Here is a 25,545-nt window from a genome sequence, read left to right as displayed (position 1 = left end):
CCCAAAAGAAACTAAAAGACACTTAAACAGGCCCAGTCCGAAAAATAGAAAAGTCCAACAAAAGAAAAAATGCACAATAAAAATAAATAAGAACCAATTAAAAAACATTGCAACTCAAAATTAATAAAATAAAATAATTAAAGTCCAATAATAAAATTATTCATTAAAGCAAATAGCAATTTAAATGCAAGCACTAATTAATATCAAGAAAGCACATCAAAATAAATTTCACAACTTAAGAATTATAAAATAAATTCAACGAAAAATTCAATAAATTTTAAAACAAGAAAAATAATATTTAAATTAATTAAAATAATCCTTCACTAAAAAAAATACACTAAAAATACGGGATATTACAGTCATACTACAGATATCAACTGAAGAGATATTATATAATAATGTCATTCATAAAAATAAACGAAAACCATTACACCGCTGCTGGCTTTTTCCCCTCTCCTCGTATTAGTTAGATTCATTTTTCTTTTTGGGTTTGGCTTCATGTTGCTAGTACAATCATTTTCTTTATGAAAAATCACATTTAGAGCATTTGTGCTTGGATTGTAAAACATTTTCCCAGAGCAAGTACACATACTATCACATAATTAACATGCTTTCAATGCTAATTAAACAGCTGCCAGATATCTGTATGTTTCAAGCATCTCGAACATCACAATTATTACGGTGAAAGCATAATAACTACACTCAAGGCAAATTCAATGTAGCCTTCAATTATAAGATATTCTAACTCGAATATCTTTCTGGATAATAAGCATGAATTACCCTATAAAACAAACCCAAAGAAATAAATTTCCTTGTAACATTGCATGCCTAAATTATATAACACTGATCTTATTGTAAGATATGGAGGCAACAAATATGGATGGCCCATTGATCCTCCAGCCGCCAACGAATATGCAGTACTGCTAGAGGTTGTAGATAAAATTAAACCATCCCCTTGGACAGAAGTGACAAATGGGAGTCGTCACAATAGCATTCCAAATTTGTAAGGTATGATCATGATATTCCACGATCAATTGTAACCTCTTTCAAAACAAGTATTGGTTCTTCACTATCATTCTCATTTTTAGCCACATCCCTAATAACATGACACTGCAAACGGTGTCGTAATGTGATACTAATTGGACCCCGAAAAACAGAGTCAAGGCATTCTCTGTAATTTTCAGAGTCTGAAGAATATTAAGGACCAACTTGCAGTCAGATAGGAGAAAGCCAACAATTATGTGAAAGATGTCATAAAAAGGTGTGGGTTGTATAAAGTGGTGTCATTAAATTATCAAATTGTTAGAGAAACAAACGCCTTTAAACAAGGAGGAGGATACGGAAAGGGGTTATAAAGCCAAGAGACCCTAAAGAAAATGGGACGATGGGAGGAACTGGTCCTTTGAACATGGATGCTGCCTAAAAATCAGTTGATAATAATTGCCAAGTACAGTCAGAAAGCAAAAGAATCTGAAAGAAATAGATATCATTGTGTAGCATGAAATTCAGTTGATGCAGATTCCAGGGTTTGACTTCATTTCCAAGAATAAACCCACTCTTACACTGAATTAGACAAGCATTATGCATATTACCTTAGAGATAATTAATGAAAAAATGATCATATTTAGAAAAGCTTACTTGCAATGATTGTAAAATCTGGAAAACCAAAAAGTAAAGAAAATCAGGAAAAACCAAAAAATGCAGTATTCTCTTCAGAGTTGACAAGTATACTTCTATGAATCTTAAGCACCCCTAGAGATTTTAAATACAAGATTATAGAAAAATCCCATGCAGCAAACGCAATTATAACTAGAAGGAAATAATATCATACAGGAAAATTAATTGGATACTATATAATTTTCAAGTGACATTCATATGTTGCACAATTATCAAAACAGATTTGACTTTTATATCCACGAAAATTTTCCACTTAATTATCAGTGGTGGTCAAAACCACAAGCATAGGATAAACCATCCACTTAATTTGGGGGCTAAAACTTGTTATTAGGCCCCTTTATTGGAACATAAGCTATATTAAACATTGACTTTCACAGATATATATATATATAAGAACATATAAACTTACACAGATATACAAACATGCGGATGGGTGCATTTATGTATGTATGATAATAATCAGTGTGCGCGTGTGTGTGTATTGTATTGCGCTTAAAGTTGGGTACACCATCAACAGATGTGACAATTATGACAATAATCAGAAGAGCTGTGCGAAAAGGTTTTAATTATCTATGGTATGCAAGGTTTTTCTATACATTGCAACAAGGAATAAACAAAGTTCCATGTTTTATAACAGCTGGTCCAAAGAAATGTTCCCTGCTCACCATCTTTCCATGTTTGTACAAAACTGAAGTAAGAAGTTCAACTCGCACACGTGGCTCAACATATATGTCCAATTTTTTCTGTTCCCTCAACCATCTGGGAAAGAAGAAAAATAATATAATTTGAATCGAGATGTTTTTTAGAAAGGCAGATCTAAAATTAGACACCAAAATGATACAATAAAGTCTTTTAGCTTATCGAGAGAGAGAGAGAGAGAGAGAGATAGCAACAGAAAGACCGATGACATAACCCACCGGTCAGCATGTCAGTTATATGTTAAATTATTTTCAGTGTGCTTGATGTTGATCACGTCATTAAATTATTTTCAGTGTGTGCTTGATGTTAATCACATCATTAGCTCGTTTGACTAAGAGGTCTTTAGTTACAATCGTGAAACTCCCATTCGGTGATTTCTTCTGTTCTGCACGTACAAGGACCAATTCATAATTACTGGGCAGGCTTGTGCATGGGTTTGTGTTTGATACACTTGCTGATAGCTCAAGCTTTTCGAATTTAAGGCTCCTAACACAAATTTATGCTAGTTAGATGCATTCAAATGGTCAACAAAGGATTAACAAAAGAAATTACATAACTGAAAGTTTATATGGATGGAAGCCAATCTGATTGACATTTGTTCCAAAAACACATTTAGCTTATTAACATGGAGCACATTTAGAAAAATTCTACAACATCACTGAGTTGTGATTGCTGCCAAAGAATATATGGAGTTTTTAAATAACCATGTCTAAATATGTTTCTGGAGAGAGAGTGGGGCACAACATCCTCATTGCTATCTAATTTTCAGTCAGTCCCTTTAAGAGCTTATGTAATGCGTAGAATCTTACCCAGTTCTTTCCTCTTCTTTTTCTTAATATATGAATAGTACAACAAGTCTCCCCGAAGTTCATTAAATTACCTTTTTAGTAACAATTTTAGAGATTAAAGAGCAGAACGCATACAGTAGCAGTTACAAAACAGAACTTGTAGCAGTTGTGAGATGAGGGTATCTGGTTTTTTTCTTTTTTAATGGCACCGGGTGTCCGAGAACAAAGTCCCGACTAATCCTGGAGGTGCACGGGCCCTTGGCAATGAGTTTTCCGCAAGTGCACTTCAAGTAATTCAAGGGTATCTCGTTTAATATAAACTCAAATCCTAAACTAGTATAATGCCTGCAGGCATTTTACAAAGCTCAAATCTGATTGCTCTACCACTACATTTACCTATTAAAAAAATATTGCATAAAGAAATTGCAGAAAAAATAGCCCTTAGAAAAAAATATATATGAGATCATAGTATTGTATTCACACCTTACCATTTCTGCACATAGAACTTGGACAGAAATTGAATTCGGTTTGGTCAAAATAAGCACGGTTTGTGGGTGTGATTCCCACCTCAAAGAGATCTGAAAGAAAAATGAGGTTTCAATTAGAAAAAGATGAACGACCCCAAAATTCTGTTCATATTAGTATGTTCATTTATACCAATTACTGGAAGCCAACACACCCCATGAGGCTTTGATCAGACAATAGATGACAGACTAAAAATTGTGTTACAACCCCCCCCCCCCCCCAAAAAAAAAAAAAAAAATCAGTCCCATATATCACGCTAGGTATCCTCCATATTTTTTTTTATAGGTAAGTATCCTCCATATTTTTAAGGTAAGACAAATCAATCTATAAAATATTGTTAACTTGAGTGTACAATTTTTATAAATTTACTAATTGCTTGATACAAAAATAGGTATATAATGAAACTCATGCTATAATAAGAATGGGTGGGGTCGAGGCTTTACTTTTCCTAATGGTGGGGACAGGAACCCCTTGTTATCCCCAAGCAGAAATAAAGCAGTTATAGGCATGGTTCAACTTCACAGGGAAGGGATCTTTAGACCCAGCCCTGCCACGCGCTATTCCCACTTCTATGAACTATTATAACAGTCACTCAAAGAGTGCCATGCAGAGTTGAGAAAAGGGTGTAAAGGTGAGCAAATAGATACATCAGTGGCAAAAGCCGCTGCTTTGACATGTCAAATTAGTGGCAGAACCACAGCCTCTTACATAGAGAACCACAGCCTCTTACATAGAGAATAGTTGTGTACCTGCTTACTGCTTCGTTCTGCAATTGTTATATTCCCTCTTTCAAAAGGGACAATGTCATGTTTGTACTGATCACTTTGTTGGCCTTTGCAGCACCATGAAAGTTTAAATGAAGCCTGTCTCAGAAACATAATTATATTATAGTTCAATACTGAGATTGGAGGCGTTAGTTGTGCTGCAATATTGTTGATTACAATAAAATCATTTTTACATTTATATGACCATGGAATAAGGGAGAGAAAATGAATAACCAAATTAACTCTAATAAATAAGAACAAAAACATAAATATTATTACCACCATGAAAAAGTATATTAGGTTAAACATTCTCCAGAGAGTCCACAGAGCTTAAGGCACATTGAGAAATAGTAATAAATAATAACTGGACTAACTGATATCAGAATAAAATTATGCATTCCAAAACAAACGGTATATTATAAAAAGCCAGGACTCATTAGCTGGGGGAGTACTGAGAAACTACCTTTTTTACCATCTTAGAATCAAAATCAGTTTCCCCATCTCGAAGAACTTCATGCGAGCAAAGTCCATTCCTGCAGCACTTTTCAAATTGCTCATTTGCTTCACTGCACCACACTGGTTGGTTGACCAAGTTCCCCATTCTTGCATCATCAACATCACTATCATGCTCTGTACCACAAGCCAGAAAATTCCTTGAATAAGGAGAGAGGTTATAAATTTAACCAAAATGTGATGAAAAAATCAGTACATCAAAAAGTATCCAGTGAACTAGACACAGAGAAAGAGAGGGAAAATTCTACTTTTTTTTATAAGTAAGAAGTAATTGTATTGATAAAGATAAGCATAGCCCAAGTACATTGGAGGTATACATCCAAGTTTTCACTAATTGTTTAGGTACATTAGAAGAATCAAGATGCCAAAGGCCTAAAAAATTCTCTTCAGCACAAAAGAGAATTCAACTTTCTCTAAGCAGGATAAGTTCTCCAAATGAAACAGAACAAGAAAGGAGCATTTCCAGAAAATCTTAATGAAGGATAATAATGTGTGGGAAAAAGGAGAAAAAAAAACTCTCCTCAACAACTCTGGATAAGAAAGATCATTTGGCAAAACAAGAAACATTTGGAAGATATAACTCGGATATGATAAAGATACATATAGGCATATGATAGCCTAAATTACATAGGAAGAATAAATGGAAAGCCAAAACTTAATACGATACAAGGAAAGAAATTTGGAACTGGAATGATGTCTGGTGCATTAAAGATGATAGCCTGAGTCGGAGAAAGGGATGGAAAAATAAGCTATATATGGACATTATGTTTGGGATGATTTTATTGAGTCCAAGGGGCAAAGTTTATTGTCTATAAGTGAGTCTAAATGGAATAGTCTAATTTACGGTTCTAAATCAGAAATGTATTTACTTTCTTCTGTCCCATTAAGGCTTGCAAGTACATTTATAACAATTGCATTAGTTTGGATAATTCGATTACATAAAAAGAAGGCAAAAATAAGAAAAATATATGCAGCATAAACAGACCAGAAAGCAACATTTCAGAGATGAAAAGAAAATTAACCATATTATATCAACAAATATGATGTCAAAGTTTTCATTTTCCTTCGAGTTCTCTCAAAATTTTTCTTGAACTGGGGTGGGAAGTTCTTTAATTATCTTTTATCCCATTGCAAGATCGCTAATGCTTTGTGGAGTGAAAAATTCGAGTTGGTTCCGCTTGTGCTTTGTGGAGTGCGCCATATATCCCTAAATTGATAGATATATGAATAACATATTTTGTTTGCTTGAATTATAAACATTAGTATTATATATAAGCAGCCTATTATAATACTACTATACTAGTTCTCACCCCCCCCCCAAGCCTTTCTATTTGACATATATTACAATGGAGTTAATTAAGCATGTTACAGGAATTAGAATGTCCAAAGTGAATCTGTCTGTTGCCAATGTGGCACTAGTTCATCGGTCTACGGTGAAGATAAATGGTAAAGCTAAAAGCATAGAGAGATGATTTTGAATTAAAAGGGAACATTAGCAGGTTAAGGCAATATGCAACCAGAAAAGATTTCATAATAATAAAATAGATAGTAAAGAAATTTGAAGACCAAAGATTTCCCTTTGTCATCTTAGATCAATGATGACAACAATAAAAATAAAAACGAGTTAAATTAACAGGATGATCAAGAATTTTCTTTCATTGGATGAGTACTAAGTTAAGCAATTTTGAAACGTATCTGTTTAATACAGCGAGTGTAAGGCTTGAAAATTATATGGTGCCAAAATTTTCAAACCTGAAGACACATAATGCCCATTACAAGGAAGATGAATACACAAAAAATAAAGGATAGGATAAGTGGTATATCCTAAGATGAGAGGCTGAGGCTTTTACAAGGAAGCATGAATTTTGCAATGAACATCGACGCTCCAAGAACGCTCCAAGAATGGCTTTCTTCTTGAAAGTTTTTTCTTGCTACGCTTGACGCAAGTAATGGCTGCTGCTGCTATCAACGGAGGTCGGCGTCCCTTCGTGGATCTAGTATCGGTTGTTCCTCAGCCTCTTCCAGAAATGTCTGTGGCCTTTCGTCTGCCGAAATCTAAGGATGGAGAAATTTTTTTCCAGTTTTCTAAGGAGGAAGTCCAACGATCTGCCGAGCCTTTTCGGTACTCGATTGTGTTGAAGTTTTTGAGAAACCGACCATCCTTGGATGCCATTCGGGCCTTCATTCATAAGCGATGGAATCTTGATGGAATTCCAGTCGTCTCCAATATGAGGCATCCTCGGAATGTTTTTATCAGAATGGTTTCGGAAGAAGATTGCAATAAGGCTCTGTCTCGTGAAGTCAATGATATAGATGGGGTTCCTTACCGTCCATTCCACTGGACTCCAGAATTTAAAGAAGAAGAAGAACCCTCGATTGTTCCGGTGTGGATTGTACTTCCAGGTTTGCCTCCTAACTACTATCATGAATCCTTCCTTAAAATTCTTACAGCCCCTATTGGTAGATTTATTAGAAGTGATAACTCTACTCGTTGTGTTACTCGGACTGATGGTGCTCGTATCTATGTCGAAATGGATGTTGCTAAGAAACCGTTACCTTCTTTTTGGATTGGAATGCCTGGTTTGGGAACTAGCAGAAAGCAAGAAATTATTTATGAAACGTTGCCAGCGTTCTGTTCTAAATGTCAAATACAGGGGCATAACTTAAAGACTTGCCGTGCTGGGAAAAAGAGTGCAGGAAGTAATGTGTGGGTTCGGCAACAAGAACCGATTGTGGAGGAGCCGACGGACAAGATTAATAATCCAGTTATTGAAGATACAGAAGTTGAGACAAAAAAAGCAACTGAGGAGAATCGGGTGTTAGTTGATCAAGAGGACAATCTTGATCATGAGGAGTTGGAACCGGCAAAGGATCAAGAGGATAATCTTGAGATTCCGGAACTTGCGGAAGAGATGAACCCAAGAAGTATTGAAGGAAAATTGGATTGCTCGAACCGATTAAGGGAAACAGAGTTGGAAACAGACATGAGGGAGGGGGAAGTAATTCATAGTTCTGCAGAAAAAGAGGTTAATGATGGTCCTGAGGAAGAGGTATTTCTGGAAGATGGTTCGATGTCTGATCCGGAACCTGAGAAATGTGCGGAAGTTTTTTTGTAGGAGAAGGAATATCACTCGGCTGCAGAAGATGAAATTGTTAAGCGAAAATATCAAAAGCGGCAGTTTGAGAAGATCCGGAGTTCCAGGCGGGTGATCACTAGAACAGAAAAGTTTATTCAATGATTGGTTCAATATTAGTTTGGAATGTAAGAGGTTTAGGTACTTCTAAGAGACGTTTACAAAAACTGCTGTCTAAATATAAGCCAAAGTTGGTAGTGTTGCTGGAACCTTTTCAGAGTGTGGATAAAATCCATAGTTTCATGCGGTTATTGAAGTTTGATGAGGTGATATCAAATGAGAATGATGGTGGTAAAATCTGGGTGTTTTAGAAAAATGAAGTGGATGTGCAGGTGGTCCGCATGAGTTCGCAGTTTGTGTCATTACGTATTACCGAAGGAGATTGTCATTTCTTGGGTAATTTTATTTATGCAAAGTGTAATAGGCTTGAGAGACAGCTGCTTTGGGAGGAGTTGAGTTCGGATAGAATGGGTGTGGAGCCGTGCTTGTTTGCTGGTGATTTCAATGTAATTCGGTCGGATATAGAAAGGTGTGGTGGGCGTCCGCGGAATAGAGTTGCAATTGATGAGTTTAATAGATGGATTCATCAGGGTGGGCTGATGGAAATGAATTCACAAGGAGGTAAGTTTACATGGTGTAATGGTCAGCAAGGTTTATCTAGAGCTTGGGCAAAGTTGGATCGAGTTTTACTTGATGCAAATTTTCTGTCTCTTTTCCCGACTGCTCATTGTTTGTATCTTCCTAGGACAACGTCGGACCATTGTCCTATGTTTATAGAATTTTTAAGTGATCCTTTCTCTTATGGTCCCCCTCCATTTCGATTTCAGCAAATGTGGGTTGAGCATCCGGATTTTATGAATTTTGTTCAAAATGTTTGGTCTGAATCGGTCATAGGTTCGGGGCTTTTTAAATTAGCTAGCAAACTTAAAAAGCTTAAGGTGGCATTGCGTGTATGGAACAAGAGTGTATTTGGGAGAACTAATCATCAGATCGCTATTCTTGAAGATACGGTTGAGAGTCTGGAAAATTTGTTGCAGAGAGATTGGGATGATGATATTGAAAGGGAGTTCGTGAGGTGTTCTAATGAGTTGTCTTCTTGGAGGCTTAGGGAGGATATTAGATTGGCGCAGATGGCTAAAATTAAGTGGAGAATGGATGGTGATAGGAACACAAAATTCTTTCATGTTTGGTTATCTAATAAAAGGCATAGGAAAATTCATAAGTTGAGAACTTCGAATGGGATGGAGTTTAATTCTCCGGAAGAAATTCATCTTGGTGCTGTTGATTATTTTTCTGAGTTTCTTCAAAGATCTAATCCGGTTAGGGAGGTGCCTGATTTAACTAATTTAATTTCGTCGGTTATTAATGACGAGGATTATGTCCGGCTTTGTGGGATCCCTTCGTTGGTTGAAGTGAAAGAGGCTCTATCAACTATTCCTATTAATAGTTCCCTGGGTCCAGATGGTTTTGGCGTGGGTTTTTTTATGAGTTGCTGGGAGGTGGTTAAAGTTGACGTTTTAGAAGCTATTTCTGAATTTTTTCTATCAAAACGCCTTCCGAGATTTTATTCGGCTTCTTTTATTGTGCTTATCCAGAAGGTAGATGTGCCTTCGGGGTTTGATAAATTTAGGCCAATTAGCCTTTGTTCAGTTTTCTATAAAATTTGTTCGAAAATTATTGTGAATCGTATGACAGGTTTTCTTCCCAAAATGATTTCTCTAGAGCAAGGAGCGTTTATACCTGGGCGGAGTATTTTTGAGAATATCAGTCTTACCCAGGAAATGGTTCACTCTCTAAAGAGGATGACACATGGTGGTAATATAATGATTAAAGTTGATATGGCTAAAGCATATGATCGGGTGGAGTGGCATTTTTTGATTGAGGTATTGAGGTGTTTTGGCTTTCCTTCTTCCTTTTGTGATCTTATTCGTGCTTGTATTTCGAATGTGTGGTATTCTGTGATGCTTAATGGTACGACGAAAGGTTTCTTTCAAGGGAGGCGGGGTTTGCGCCAAGGGGATCCCCTTTCGCCTTACCTTTTTATTATTCTTCAAGAAGTGCTTTCTAGACTTTTGAAACAAAGCTTTGATGGGAATAAGATTGGAAAATTTTTCCAAGCTAGAGGTACTCCTCATATTTCTCACCTTATGTACGCTGATGATATTGTTATTTTTCTGAATGGGGGAAAGAAATCGGTTAAGGAACTGTTGTTGGTTTTTGAAAAATATGAAAATTGGTCAGGTCAGCAACTTAGTAAAGAAAAGACGGCTATATTTTATTCTCCTAAAATTTCGTTAGTAAGAAAGAGAGCTCTTAAAAGGCTGACAGGGTTCTCTGAAGTCTTGTTTCCTTTTAAATATCTTGGGGTTCCGATTGTATTAGGGCGTCTTAAGCATGAGCATCTAGAGGAGATGATTAATAAAGTCTGGAATAAAATCAGTGGTTGGAAAATGAAATTATTATCAGCGGGTGGGCGTTTAATTTTACTTCGTCATGTACTGTCTAGTATGGCTTTATATATATTTGCAGTATTACAGGTTCCTCAATCTATTATTAAAGAATTAAACCGAATGTTGAGCACATTTTTTTGGGAAGAGATTAATGGTAAAAGGAAAAAAAAGTGGGTGGCATGAGAGAGTATTTGTAAGCCAATAGAGGAGGGTGGTCTTGGTTTGTGGAATTTGGGAGATATTCAAAGAGCTTTGCACATGAGGTTTGCATGGAATCTTTTGAAAGGAGAATCTCTGTGAGCTAGTTTCTTTAAGGGAAAATATGTGGAAAATTCGAGTTGGTGTCTTATTGATATGAGAAAATGTACGAGGTTTTGGAAAATGATTGTCAAAAGTATTCCGAGTGTTTTTAATAATGCTAAGTGGAGAGTTAGAGATGGTAATATTTTATTTTGGTATGACAAATGGAGAGATGAGGGTCCTCTAATTGATGAGTTCCAGATAGTGGGTAATCCGATGTTGAAAGTTAAAGAGTGCAAGTTGTCCAATAGTTGGGATGTGAAGTTTTTGAGTACGTTGGTTGGTCAGGATAATGTGGAGAATATTGTTGAGGCTTTGGCTGGGTGTAAGGGAGGATCTGATGTATTGATCTGGATGAAGAATGACAGTGGGAATTTTTCGACCAAATCCGCTTGGGATTACATTCGAGTTCAAGGATCTAGTATGGAGTGGCATCCTTGGGTGTGGCATAAGTTACTTCCACTTAAAGTTTCGGTTTTAATGTGGAAGGTGTGGTTCATGGCATTAAGTGTTGATGATCGTCTTCGGCGCATTGGGATCCAGATAGTTTCTCGCTGTGATTGTTGTGATGAAGGTAATTATGAAGATCAAGATCATGTGTTACTTACAGGTGAATTTGCATTGACCTTATGGCATTTTTATGGATCTATTTTTGGTATTCCTATTGGTCGTACTTGGAGGGAGACGGTACAAATTTGGTTTCGAAGGGCATCTTCTGATTCTCAACTGGGAATAATAGTGGGGATTTTACCGTCTATTATTACTTGGCATCTTTGGATTAGACGTTGTGCTGCTCGTATGGAGGGAAGGTTCCAATCTATTTTTTCGGTTCGGCTTTCTATTAGTAGATGGATGGGAGTAGTAGTTCGAGATATGAAAAAGGTTAGTAATTGTTCCAGACATGATTCACAGGTATTACAGTCATTGAATATTCCTGTTTTGGTTCCTATTAGAAAGCATTTAAAGCTAGTGGCTTGGCAAAAGCCAGCTCATGGGTGGTTTAAATTGAATACAGATGGGAGTAGTCTTGGTAATCCAGGTTGTTCAGGGGTGGGCGGTATCATTAGGAATGATCGTGGTCTTATGGTTTATGCTTTTAATTCTTATATTGGTATCGGAACAAGTAATAGAGCGGAGTTGTTAGCTGTTCTTCAGGGACTCAAAGCCTGTAAGGATTTGGGGATTAATTTTGTGGAAATTGAATTAGATTTGCAAGTGGTGATTTCGTGGTGGAATAGGAGAAGGTGTGGTGTGTGGTATTTAGAAGATTTTTGGGAAGATACGTTGGCTCTCATGGATTCTATGGTGTGTGTTGTTCGTCTTGTTTATAGAGAGGGAAATAAAGTTGCGGATTGGTTGGCTCGGAGTGGTGCGTCGGGTCTTAATTCTGAGTGGAGATTTGTTAGGGAGGTGCCTAGGGTGCTTCGTGGTTTAATCCGTTTGGATATTTTGGGATTGCCTTCATTGCGTTGTCGTTAGTGTCGTGTTCTTGCAGAATGGTTGTCCGTTTTAGTAGGTTTGTAATTTTGTTTATAATTTTGACATCTGGTAGTATTGTTTGTAATACTAGGTGTCGGTCTGTAACCACGGTATTCCTCCGCCACAAGTGAGGGTTATTAATAAAATTTGAGAAGGGGTCACTCATGGACAGGTGACTTCGGCTCTTCTATAAAAAAAAAATAAAGGATAGGATAAGTGATAGATGTAATTCCAATAAGATAAAGGTGGCATGAATTATTAAATGGAGCCAACCATGCTGACGGTACATTGATGACTGACATCTATGATACTGTAGAGAAGTGATACAGTATTCATGAACTATCTACAAGCAAAGGAAATAGTTTATAATGAATTTTCTGTGGAACAGTAGTGGCAAGATGGAAATGTGAACAAAAAAAAAAAACTTCACTTATAGAAAAAAAGGATGGAAAATTGAACAAAAGAACGGCCTGGCCTTGAATAGCACTAAATCATGGATAAGGACTGCAGTAGCCATCTCCAGATAATTTAGGACAAAGGCTTCTTCTTTAATTTGAGTATGACTAGCAATTCGTAATTTTAAAGACATTTTCTTTACATATTAAAAACAACACAAGAATATGTAATTAAATGCTGCTATTGCTCAACATTAGAAAACCTTTGCACTCCATTTGCAGATTTCGTGCTCTCTCCAGTTCATATTTACGCTTCCATTCAGCTGCCTCAGCTTGAGCAGAAGCCTTTCCTTCAGCAATAATCTGCCTGATTATTTTGATTGTTGCTATCTTAAACGATTGCCACACAAAATTACTCCTGTACAGGTCCAACAGGGTTGCATGCAAGCCACATCATCAACAGGCAGATTTGAACCCCCTGCACTAGCAGAGAGCTTCCACTGTGTACAGGCATAAATATTAATTACCCTAGTGCTTCTGGATAAGGACGTGATCCGCCTTTCAACAAATTTTGCATGAAGTTGTCACTGTTAAGACTGAACAGTGCTTCTGATGTAAGTCAATCCAATCCTTCTCTTTGTATTTTTAGAATTCTCATCGGATAAATTATATATCAAGATACAAATTAAGATAACGCGATTTTTCAAAATATTTGTGCGAAAAAAAAAAAAAACCAACAACCACCAAAATTGTGTGAACTATCGATCCTAAAGTATATTTCACCCTCAACCCGGAATTCAACACACGAAATCCGTACTTCCACAAACTGAATCCATCCCACATTCAAAAACTAGGCAACACAAAATCTTAAAAATTACAGCTTGCACAAACTGAACGCACTTTTGACCATCAAACTTTTTTCCCACTGCTTCATTATCACAAAGAGGCAAGGAATATACTACCAACCCAGCAACCCACAGTCAGAGGAGCTCCATGTTCAACAAGTACTGAAAAAATCTAAATGCCAAGAACACAATAAATCCAAGCTTTAGTACACACCATAGAAGAATAGACACAATCAACATCTGAGAATCCAAAAGAAGAAGCACAGATAATATACAGAAAAAGAGAGAGTTTTGGTTACAGTGGAGTCGAACTTGCTGGGAGACATGGCTGGCGAATGTGTCCAACACCTAAAGAGAAAATTAGATTCCCTTTCTTTCAGACCTCACGAGAACTGTGTGATCTCGAGCAAATTAGCCATTTAAAGGGGGAAATGGGGTTGGAGAAAGACAAAAGGATATTGAAGGTTCGGACCCACAAGCAACCGCGTGGCGCAGTCAAGGTCAAGGTGTATAGGTGTTTGTGGAGAAGACAACTACAGCAAGCTTTTATAACATGGTGCGTACAGGTCAAAGCATCCAACCACCCAAAGCAAAACTCAAGAAGTCAGTCAGGTTTGTTGGACTTTGGCCCCCCTTGGGCTTGGGTGTAATGGTCTACTCAAGTTCTTCTTTTGGACCAGAAGCATGGAAGTTCGGATTCAGCCGTTATTAATTTACTGATCGTCAGGTATTACTGAACTGTACACTGTAACACCTCTACCTCTGCCTGGAGATTGAAGATCCCCTTACCTTACCAATGTTCTGAACTTCTGATGATACTTTGCGTGTCGATTGTCGAATGCGCTCTAGAGTACTGGCGATTATGCATGTGCATGTGCTTCTATATATTTGTATAATATGAATTTAAATATAGTCCATTATGCATATGCATGTGCTTCTATATATTTATATAATACGAATTTAATTATAGTCCATCTAAAATTTTACATAATTATGAACATTATTTTTATGAATTTAAAGATGCGCGGTTCATTCTTCAAATTTTATTTTATTATTTTTTCTCTCTCTTCCCCCTCTCTCTCTCTCTCCCCACCAACAAATAGAATTTTAAGAAAAAAATTCTAGTGGGTACTAAATGATAAAATTTGCAGTGTGTTAATTGCAATATAGGAAAAATATAAATAATAATATTTTTTTATTATTTAGCTCAAAGATGCATAATGTAATGTGGAAGTTTTTCTTGATATGTAACATCAACCTCCAAAAAATATAATTTTACATATGCATATAGAGAAACTAATGCTAAAAGTTGTAATGTGGTCTATTTGTAAATATTACACTTCCTTCTTTGTCATTGGGTACTGTTGATATAAAAATAAAAAATTATATTCTTAAATCCAATCATTTTAAATCTTATAAATTAATTTTTATCACATTAATAATATGCATTATATACTTTCCACACGACTTGTAAATAAAAATTTTGTCATTTTACAATTTAAATAATATTAAAAATTATTTATTTAAACAATTGCTTTAGGACAACTACATATGTGTTTATATTAGGAAAGAATAAACTCACAATTATAATTTATAAACAACCTCTAAAATAGTTCAACAATTATAAGGGAAAAGGATTGTGTAACAACTCAACAAAAGCTGTTAAGTCTATAATACTATAAACAAACAAATAAATGTTATAACTGAAGTTGTTAGAATTATTATAAAGGCTATTAACTTCTTCCTTCCAAATGATATAGATTCTCATTCATTAAGTGAAATTATTTATTAGAATTTCTCTCTACTTAGACAATATAAGATCTCACATGCATGCCAAGTCCTAGTTCATATTTCATCATCCTTTCATATATTACAACAGCATTTTTGTTCTATTCCCGCCATGCTGTACTAATGTGTGGCGTATAGTGTGTGGAGATGATGAGTATAATTTTTCATAACATAAACATAAAAAAGAGAAGTCCACCCACCCCTCCTCCTTAGAATATTTTTGCAAAAATCAAAAGGAAAATTTCAATTATTCTCTTTTAATTATATTCCATTGACTTGAAAATTATCAAAAATTTCCTAAAGGTATAATTTCCTGTATTTGATAAGATTTGATTATTTGAAATATAGGTGATCATGAGTTTAGTTGAACGGGTAAATAGTCTTTTGCCACTACAAATTTTTTTCCTTCTTGATTAAAGGCTAGTCTAGATAGCTGAGAATCTCTCACTATTATTCATTATTTTATTTTATTTTTATTTATTTTTTTACTGTTATTCAATATTTTATCATTACTTTTTCATTACTATTCATAGAATATCTGAGATCACCTCACAATCCAAACACAATCTAAGACTTTTAAATGCCCAAATAAAAAAAAAAAGTGAAGAAAAAAAATTCAAATAAAATATTTCTGCATGGGTAAATTAGTAGACAAACTTTTCATATTTTCCTGCAAATTTGAATCCAGAGTAACAATGTTGTAGCCACATGAGTTGCTAAACTTTCGTACTTAATTGTTTAATTTTGGGATGATTTTTTAAGGGGGAAAAACAAATTAAAACCAACAGCAACAAATTAAATCCCATTCAATGCATAAGCAGCACGAGAATACCAAACAGCAATTAAGTGCTTGTCTGTTTTCATAATTTTTCATAATTTATTTATTTCATTTTATCTAATCATTATAACTTTTTTAAATTTTTACATAAAATAAAATAAACAATTCAAATTTTAATAAAAAATAATATTAAAAAAATATATTCTAATAATATTTTTTTAACTTTTAACTTAAATATCAATTCATCTATAAAAACAAACGAGGTCAAGAATTTTTTAACATTTTTGAACACTTCTCAACTTTTCGAGTAACTTCATTCACAAAAATTATTCAAACAGTACCAAAGATTTTTCTATTTCAATTTTTCAGCCTTTCATATGACCATTGTCTAATCGTTAATCAAATATAAAAAAATACTACAATTTTTACAAATTTCAAAATAAAAAATATTTTTAAAATATTATATTCAAATAATTTTTCAACTTTATCTATCAATTTTCACAAATTATATTATAATACTTATTTAAAAAAAAGTATGTTTATACAATTTTTTCTCTCTTATTTTTCAAATTACCAAAATTCTTAATTATTTTCAAAACCCCAAGGGGTTGGACCAAGTGGTGAGGCCTTAGTTTTGGGATATCACTCTCTTTAAGATCTAAAGTTCAACATCTCATAGGTGTAAACAATCATTTACGGTCACACCTCTTAGTAAAAAGTTAGCGATTTAACCAGATTTATATAGGAAAACTTTCAAGAATGCGGTGCACAAGATTGAAGTTTACTTGGAATGAATCCGAAGAGCTTTACTTTAGAGAGATTTCCAGACATTAAAAAAAATTCTTAAATATTTTTAAACATTTTTTTTATAACCATAACCACTTGTCGTTGGTAGAGACCAATCTATAATTGCAAACATCGCCCTTTTTCTCCTCTTTGTTTGACCACAAAGATATGGTGGTTGGTTGATGGAAGTAAAATATTGATGTGAAATTGATACAAGTATGGGTCAAACATATTTGTACAATCAGGTTATTATTATTTTTATTTCCATCATAAATTATATGAAAATCCTTACTTACATCTCAACTATCACAATTTACAGCATCAATTTATATTTGACCATTATCTAATCTTTTCCGATTAGACTGTGATAGATGAAGTCGATTGTCAAAAGTGGTAATTTGAGGGATCCAAAATATAAAAAGAACATAAAAGAGATATTCTCATCTTACTACTTTTGTTTATATCCCCACGTCCAACTCGAAATAAATTTATAAATTAATATAATTTGATATAATATATTAAATTTATTTTATAATAAAAATAATTTTATAATTTAATGTATTATTACATCAAATTATATTAGTTTATAAATTTACTTTTTATAAAATTTGTTTGTGTATAAAATATTTCTCAACTAACAAATAAAGAAACTTGCATTAATTTAGTCCCTCGAGTGAAACATAAGTCACAATTTACTTCAGCCTTTTAGATCTATTAATTAAAATAGATTTAAAAAATAAGTGAAATGATATAATTTTAAGAACCATATCTCAAATGAAGAGACAGTTTATAAAAGAAGTGGTAGTTTGAGGCGTAAAGGGATAACTTAACACCTTAAAGGTCGTATTATTGAATGAGTTCTACTTTAGGAGAGTAGTGTAATTATTTTCGAGAGAAATGATAGTTTCTGCTAGTGAAATATCAATTATATATTCAACGATGAGTGTTACAGTATAAAGAGATTTTATAAAAATAAATATTAAAATAATTATATTAAAATAAAAATATTAAATCTACTTTACAATTAAAATAATTTTTTAATATAATATATCATATCAAGTTACTCCAGTTTATGAGTTCATTTTGTGAAATCTTTTTATAATTATAGCATTTCTCAATTTATCTTTTTTAATTTGCAACATAGATAACTATATTTCTCAATTTATTCCAATTATGAAAATTACAAAAATACATGAGAAATAATTGAAAATTTTAATATCTTATTATGGAAAGTAATGAAAAGACGGCAGATTATGAATAAAAATTATAATTTACTTGGTAAAGGAAAAAAGCTTGGAACAATCTCTATAAGAAATAACTAAAAAAAAAAACTAAATAGAGAGCTGAAAACGCCCAATAGGCCTGTCGGCCCAACTGCTAAACGACCCATAAAGACAAAAGCTACACAAAATCGAAAGCCCAACTGAGAGTACTCGGTCTGCGGTCTCACTTTCTCCTCCGCCGTTGATCTCCGACTCTATCCTCAGAAGCAAGCCACCAACGAAAAGGCGGAGAGAGACGGAGTGGAATACCCCTACTCACTCCAAAGCTTAAACCCACCCGCCATGGACTCCCTTCAAGCCACCTACAGAGAGGAAGATGACGAAGTGGACGAGTCCGTACATCCCACCACCAACGAACCGCCACCTGGTGATAATACTGCCGCTGAACCCCTAAACGACGTGAAACCGGAGCCCATGAGCTCCGACTCCGACGACCCACCTTCCTCTGACACCAAAAAATCCCCCAGATCCACCCACAACGGTGCCACCAACACCAACGAGAACGACAACGATACCACCACTACTAACACCATAAACAACAACAACGACGAGGACGAGGATGACGAAGAAGATGACGAGGAAGACCCTCCTCCCAAGAAGCAGAAACTTCTCTCATCTCTCACTACCCCGCCTCTAATCCCCGGTAAAGCTGCCCCAATGGAGGACGTCCCGAACCCTTCTACGACGACGACACCACCAACAACTGGGACGACCGTGAAGAAATATAAGAAGAAGAACAATAACGTGTGGGTTACAAAGTCAACTCGCAAAAGCAAGAAGAAGAATAAGTCGAATAACCACCACAACACCCCGGCCGAGGAAATCGTCCTCATTACCCCGATCCAGAAGTTCCCGGACAAGTCAGACGACACCCAGGACATGAAAATCTGCCTCTCGAAGATTTACAAGGCCGAGAAAGTCGAACTGAGCGACGACAGATTGAGCGCCGGGAGCACCAAAGGGTACAGGATGGTTAGAGCGACTAGAGGGGTCGTGGAGGGCGCGTGGTACTTCGAGATTAAAGTTGTGAGATTGGGAGCGTCGGGCCACACGCGCCTCGGGTGGTCCACTGAGAAAGGGGACCTCCAGGCGCCTGTTGGGTATGACGGGAACAGTTTCGGGTACAGAGACATTGATGGGAGCAAGGTGCACAAGACGTTGAGGGAGAAGTATGGGGAAGAGGGGTATAAGGAAGGTGATGTTATTGGGTTCTACATTAGTTTGCCGGAGGGAGGTTTGTGCCCGCCGAAGCCTCCGCATTTGGTTTTGTATAAGGGGCAGAGGTATTCATGCGCGCCGGATGCCAAGGAGGAGGCCCCAAAAGTGGTGCCTGGTAAGCGGTTCTTCGCCCTGTAACGTGTACTATATAAATTTCTGGAAAAACTATACTTGTAAGCCGGTGCGGAGGCCACGCTCTCCACAGCCGACATGATAATATTTGATTCGCAAGAAAGCCCTGTTTCTAGCTATTGTTGGTGAGCATTTATGTGCATTCAGAAAGATTTCTACTTCATTTTGATAATCTTTGTTGGCTGTTTCTTGGTTATGCTGTTGTCAAGTCGTGTTGATTGGCCATATCTGGGAGATCAAGGCTATAGCTTTGTCATTGATTGCCAAAATCTTCTATTCAAATGTATTGCATCATGCTAAGAACTGAATCAAGCTCGAGATCAAGCTAATAGCTAGGCAGCAAATAGAACATGGCATAATTTTAATCATGTTAAAGTTGGTCAAGAGAGCCTGTTCATGTGGCATGGGAAAAGGGTGGTCATGAGGCGTATATGGTAGTTTTGGCACTTGATTGTTTGATGTCAGAATTTCATTGAGTACTCTATTAAATGAAGCCTCAAACGCCAATCAATTGGAATTGGCTACATCAGTGTATATCTTCTGGTTCTTTCTAGGCATGCACTCGGCTGTATATATTCCGAGCTATCAAATATTGCCTTCATCTAAAGCATTCTGCACTAATGTTAAGGAATTTTGACAGTAAATATAAACTAAGAGGAAAAGGTAGGACATAACCTTGGAATTTTTTAGACTGAACTAATCTAATAGTTTTGGAATAACATAATTTTTTTTTATTGGCACCGTGTGTCCAAGAACAAAGTCTTCGAATCCCGGGACTGCATTGGCCCTCAGCGAGGAGTTTTCCGCAAGTGCACCTCGGGTAATTCAAAGTTCGATGGCCCCTAGAAATTATTTGCACTCAAGAGGATTTGAACTTTAAACCTGGAGGGATCATACCACCAAGACTAAGGCCTTTACCACTTGAGCCAACCCCTAGGGGTTGGAATAACATAATTCAGAACCGAATTGACCTTTTATCAGATATGAAATCAAAGAAAATACAGAAAAGTATTTCTGCCACGAATTTGAAGTCTGAGGATGCAATGTATACTTTGTTTGACAACAAATGTAAAAATCATTATAGCGATGGATTGCATCTAACCACGATTTAGCTATGTGGACAACGCCATGCATATTCTTTGTAGAGAGAGTTTATTTTTGGCTGTTTCTGTCCTTAAGTGCTGCTTGTTTCATACATATTTTAAGTACTGCCTTCCACTTCCTTTCCTTGTCCCTCTTAGTTTTTTATGCGTACCTTCTGCATGTTCTCAAAATGAGTGCTTGAATATATGGTGTTTATTATGGAGCTTTATTTATTTTGCTTTTTCATGGTGAAGATTTGCTAGAGCCTTGTAATATAGTTTCCTCCCGATTGATTTAAATATTTAGTTGTGTGATTAATTTTTGAGAGAGAAGCATGTCAGCTTTCATAGATGGTTTTCACATATCATGGAACACATATGTTCCGCTCATACTGGAAACACAGGGTCAGGTAAGCAGTTGACTGGAAATTGCTTTAATGACTGCTTTTGTGGTGGACTGATTGTGGCTGGAAATAATCCACAGGTTGACTGCCCCTACTTGTTGGTTTGCACTTGTTATTTTGCTATACTGAACAAAATCTACATGTTGATTGCCCATATGGTTCATTCAATCCTAGGCAAATTTCCTGTTCCCTTTTTCTTGCAAACCTGGAACCATAAGGCTTGCAGTAAGAATGAGTGGAGAAAAGAACTATGGTTTTCAACACGAGCCTCTCTCAGTAACTGAGAGAGCCCTCTATGCGCTACAAGAGTCCAAACATGCTGCAAACTTTCAAAATTCAAGTTTGGTTTTAATCTAATTAGGTTGTTAGAAATAAATAGTACTTAAACTTTCGGCATCAGAGGAAACTAGAGCTTTGCATTACTGTTGGGAATCTGGTGGCAAAGATGCTCAAGTCTAATCCAAGTAACTGGCTTTGGTCAGTGGCAATTGAAAAAACCCAACTTTAGTTGAGTGTGAGCACCTCTGGCTAAGAGACTTTTTCATATGCAAAATTGCTGCCTTCTTGACTGACTATTACATTAAATATTATTTCAAATTTGTTCAGCATTGTTTTAACTTTGTGACACAATAAGCATGTTTGATTTTTTTTTCTTTGTTAAACTGAGGATGTTAATATCTTAACTATATTTTATCATTGGAACAGTCTGTATTCACTTTGCATGAAAACATTGTCTCTTCTGTGCAGGAAGTGAGATATCTTTCTTCAAGAATGGGATCTGTCAAGGAGTTGCTTTCAAGGATCTATGTGATGGTCGCTACTACCCTACTGCTTCAATGTACACTCTTCCAAATCAGCCAAATTGTGTAGTCAACTTCAACTTTGGCCCTGATTTTGAATTCTTTCCGGCGGACTTTAATGAACGTCCTGTGCCTAGGCCCATGGTTGAAGTTCCTTATCATGGGTTTGAGAACCGAGTTGAAAATGGAGTGTCAACTGAGAAGAAACATTAGCCAGCAAGCGGCACGTTTCAACCTTAACACTTGCAGAGCTGGGAGTTGGATCTGAGTTTAACATTCTGTTGTAAATTATTTTCCGTTAAATTACGACTGAAAAAATTATTCAATGACATTGTAAACTCGACCTTTCAATGGAAGAGAGAAAACCTGCATGTGAAATATAGTAATGATATTGCTTGAGCCCAATGACATTTTGATAGTTTTATCGTAGTTCTAGTGGGAGATTCTGGTTTTTCATTGTTGTGATGCCGCACTGTAAAAGCATGTTATAATTAATATTATTGTTGTAGTTCCTTATGGACAGATTGGGTTGATTGCTCAGAGTTCTAAGTGGTGGAAATCCTTCTGTTTCACACATTATGCCGTATTAATGTTCAAATATTCCTTTTACTTATTTAAAATATTTCCCTTTTCTTCTCAGGAGTTATAATCGTTTTTGGTGTGCTGTGGTGGTGACATGATGGGCATCTCACTTCAAACAGCCAATAGAGAGTCGAAGAGATCCCGCTCACATCTTCTTGTTCTTGTACTTGCTGCCAACGCTGCTACAGGGAATTGACATTACTACATGTATGTGGGGATATTATAGGAAGTGCTGATTCACAAAAGGATTTCTTAAAAGTAAAATTTTTAAATTGATGTGCTTAGATGTGATACATTAGATCTTCTTTTAGAGGAGTTTTACAATCTAATGTAGTACAACAAATCACGTCAGTTTGTAAATGTTACTTTTATTGAAATCTCTTTGTGAACTAAATGTTTCTCCAAATGCATCATAGATATATATACATGTCCATATGTATTATACCTTAGGACATGTCCGGGGCCACAAGTGACATTAGAGATGGTGATATGGATTGTCCCTTGTCCAATGGAAATACAATCATCTCCAGTTCAAATTTTGCTTTTAGCCTTTTCTAGTTTCTAGTTTGTATTTATGTGTTTTTTCTTGTATACTTCTTGTGTACTTGGTTATCTCTATTTACTTGATAATACAATTATCTTATTACTTATAAAAAAATTTGCTGTTGGATACAGTGAGTCAGTGACAAGACTGTACCTTCAGATATGCATGCCATCCGTGTTGGGCTGCTAGATGGAGCAATTATACTGAGGTTGTGGGCGGTGAAGTTTTGGCAGTTAATGACATGCGTGTGGAACAATTTGCTATTTAGGGAAGTGATGCCACGAAGTTCAGCGTGGACCACAGAATAATTTAACTGACTGCATTAAAAACACATGCAACATCATTCCAATGCAGGAGCTCAGGTCACTCATCATAGCTGAAAGAAATTGATGTAAGAGCTCAAATTCAAGATACATGGTTTCTTCCCTTATATGCTTGACTGCTGCTATGTGAACTTAATCCCCATTTCATCATCTTATTTACTTTTTGACAGAAAAGCCTATAATCAGAACAGTGTCAGATGCTGACTCTTAATACATCAGGTCGTTGAGACGTTGTGAAGACAATGAACGGAGAGGTTGGTGCCTCTTGGAAGGAAAAGGTGGTGTTTTCCTGAACGATTGACATGTTGTAGAGTTCGCGTCGTGTAAGGTGATCGAAGGCAGGGTGAAGCTTTCTCCTTGAACTTTAGGATGGTAAAGAAAAGGAATCTACAAAATATGAGAATGACTTCAACAGCTCTAAGTCTCATCACTTTGAATGATTCAGTGGAACGCCAAGCATGCTAGTGAGGACGACCTCGCCTTTTAGTTTTGAGCTTCCAGGTGTAAGAGAATGAAACTCAAGGCCTATCAGATCCTTCTTGTATGCTCCCTGCATTTTTCAGTTGAACATTGCGGAATTCAATGCCTACTATTTTTAATAAATGGTTATATTGTTATTATGTTCTTTGCCACTGATGTATTGTGCATATACGTGGAATTTATGCTGCATATCAGAGTGTAAAAATGTTGTTGGGTGAAAAAAGGTCGTTCATGTTCTGAATCATGATGTACTGCATATCATTATGTTTTTACATGTCCACAAACTGAGTTTTTTTGTTTTTTTTGTTTTTTTTAAAAAAAAAAATGTTTTCCTGCTTTACTATTTATTTGATGGATAATTGGATATTGTCTACTTTAGTATAATATTTTCGTTGTTACTTGCATTCTATCACTATCAAGGCAGTTTCTGTAAGGTAAGTCTGAAACATACAATTTCTAGTTAATTATCTGTCCGGCCCAAGCAATAGTTAATTACCTGTTGGGGGATAGCTAGAAAGAGTAATGCTAGGATCAAGCCTTTTGTCAGTACATCACTTTTGACAAATCGCTTGTACATTTGGAGTTTGTATATATTATTATTCATTCTCCTTAACTAAATTGCCAATCATCGATAAAAGCATGTATGTAGGGGATCATGATGATGACCGCTAGTTTCTTCTGGTCAATCGCCAATCTTCCAAGGGTTTTCTGGCTAAGTAATACTAGGGATAAGTTGCATAAGCCTTTTATAAAAATGGGAAAGTTATGGCTCTAGAAGTAATCCACATCACAGCTAGAAATGGGAAAGTAGAGCAAAAAATTAGACAGAATATACATTGCAATCCCATAGTGCCCATTGATCCTTTCTCTAAAGAGAAAATCTTCTCACCGGCCGATTTACTAGAAGCACACCCAAAACAAACCCAGTTCATCATTGCCAGTTCACAGTTTAATTTTACTCCCTCCCTTCCTCCCTCCCTCCCCGAGTTCTAGGATCTCGGCAGCACCAACATGGCTGTAGACTGTCTCGCCAATAGGATCTCGAGCTTCATTAGGCAGAGGAAGCCGATTTGAGTGAGAGAGGCAAATCTCAAGGGGGGAGAGGGAGGGAGACCTGATGGGTAAATGGGATTACGGGAGAATGGGAGATGATAGAAGAAAAAAATACTGACAAAGTGTGGTGTAGAGGCTACTGTATAGCAGTCCTCTTCTCTAAAACCTGTTGGTCAAAAAAAAAAAAAAAAGAATACGCATACGCATACATCCAACACAATGGGTTGTTGCCAGAACCAGAAGGACCCATAACAGCCATGATTCTCCCAGGCTTAGCATACCCACAGAGGCCATCAAGAAGTCTCCTGCTGTGTGCATTTCCAGAGTTTGGAACCACAGCGGTAAGATCCTTCCATGCCAAGGACATTCCCCTCATTTCGTTACTCTTCTGCCTCATCTCCATATACCAGTCTAATGAGCACCACCACCATCAAGTACAATATTGACCTCCTTCAGTTTCATACTACTTCGGCAACTCAACTTCTTTAGCTTCCCGTTGATATAGATAAGACTGTAATAGAGCAGGCAATGTAAAGATTCTTTATCTTGCAAAGTAAGACAGACTAGAATACAACAGGCAATATATATGAAAATTCTTTAGCTTGCGGTGGATGTAAGACTAGAACAGAGCATCCAATATAAAGAACAAGGTGGTCTACTACTATATATATATATATATATATATGGTTGATCAAATAGTGACCAATCACAAATTATAATTTA

General features: G+C 36.1%; 2 protein-coding genes and 1 pseudogene across 3 annotated transcripts; 1 reads left to right on the top strand and 2 right to left on the bottom strand.

The window, feature by feature from the left end:
- Positions 1 to 763: 763 nt before the first annotated feature.
- On the bottom strand, positions 764 to 1,781 carry LOC118344446 (annotated as a pseudogene).
- Positions 1,782 to 2,267: 486 nt separating this feature from the next.
- LOC108994659 (NAD(H) kinase 1-like) lies at positions 2,268 to 14,129 on the bottom strand. Its single transcript, XM_035685615.1, has 6 exons — positions 13,252 to 14,129; positions 12,988 to 13,142; positions 4,917 to 5,083; positions 4,439 to 4,552; positions 3,648 to 3,742; positions 2,268 to 2,436 (listed from the first exon to the last, which is right to left on the bottom strand). The coding sequence occupies exons 1-6, from the start codon at positions 13,299 to 13,301 to the stop codon at positions 2,268 to 2,270; spliced, it is 750 nt and encodes a 249-aa protein (XP_035541508.1). The 5' UTR covers positions 13,302 to 14,129.
- Positions 14,130 to 18,327: 4,198 nt separating this feature from the next.
- On the top strand, positions 18,328 to 22,250 carry LOC108994663 (protein TRAUCO-like). Of its 2 annotated transcripts, none has more exons than XR_004798325.1 (2): positions 18,328 to 19,679; positions 21,788 to 22,250. XR_004798325.1 is itself a non-coding variant. In XM_018969967.2 (2 exons), exons 1-2 carry the CDS (start codon positions 18,487 to 18,489, stop codon positions 22,051 to 22,053), a joined length of 1,317 nt encoding a protein of 438 aa, XP_018825512.1. In that variant the 5' UTR covers positions 18,330 to 18,486; the 3' UTR covers positions 22,054 to 22,250. The 2 variants fall into 2 exon arrangements, 1 of the variants encoding a protein (XP_018825512.1); XM_018969967.2 differs by having other exon boundaries at positions 18,330 to 19,537.
- Positions 22,251 to 25,545: the final 3,295 nt, after the last annotated feature.

Source organism: Juglans regia, chromosome 14, assembly GCF_001411555.2.
Source record: "Juglans regia cultivar Chandler chromosome 14, Walnut 2.0, whole genome shotgun sequence".
Classification (NCBI taxonomy): domain Eukaryota; kingdom Viridiplantae; phylum Streptophyta; class Magnoliopsida; order Fagales; family Juglandaceae; genus Juglans; species Juglans regia.
The sequence above is the reverse complement of the archived record's forward strand: the minus strand, read 5'-3'. Positions and strand labels throughout refer to the sequence as shown.

Coding starts and splice junctions, on each gene's coding strand:
- LOC108994659 (XM_035685615.1), bottom strand. CDS start 13,301: ATGCAAAATTTGTTGAAAGGCGGATCACGTCCTTATCCAGAAGCACTA. Junction 5,084..12,987: donor TCTGCAAATGGAGTGCAAAG/GTTTTCTAATGT, acceptor CTTGTGGTACAG/AGCATGATAGTGATGTTGAT. Junction 2,437..3,647: donor CTATGTGCAGAAATGGTAAG/GTGTGAATACAA, acceptor CTTCTTTCCCAG/ATGGTTGAGGGAACAGAAAA.
- LOC108994663 (XM_018969967.2), top strand. CDS start 18,487: ATGGACTCCCTTCAAGCCACCTACAGAGAGGAAGATGACGAAGTGGAC. Junction 19,538..21,787: donor GGCCCCAAAAGTGGTGCCTG/GTAAGCGGTTCT, acceptor TCTTCTGTGCAG/GAAGTGAGATATCTTTCTTC.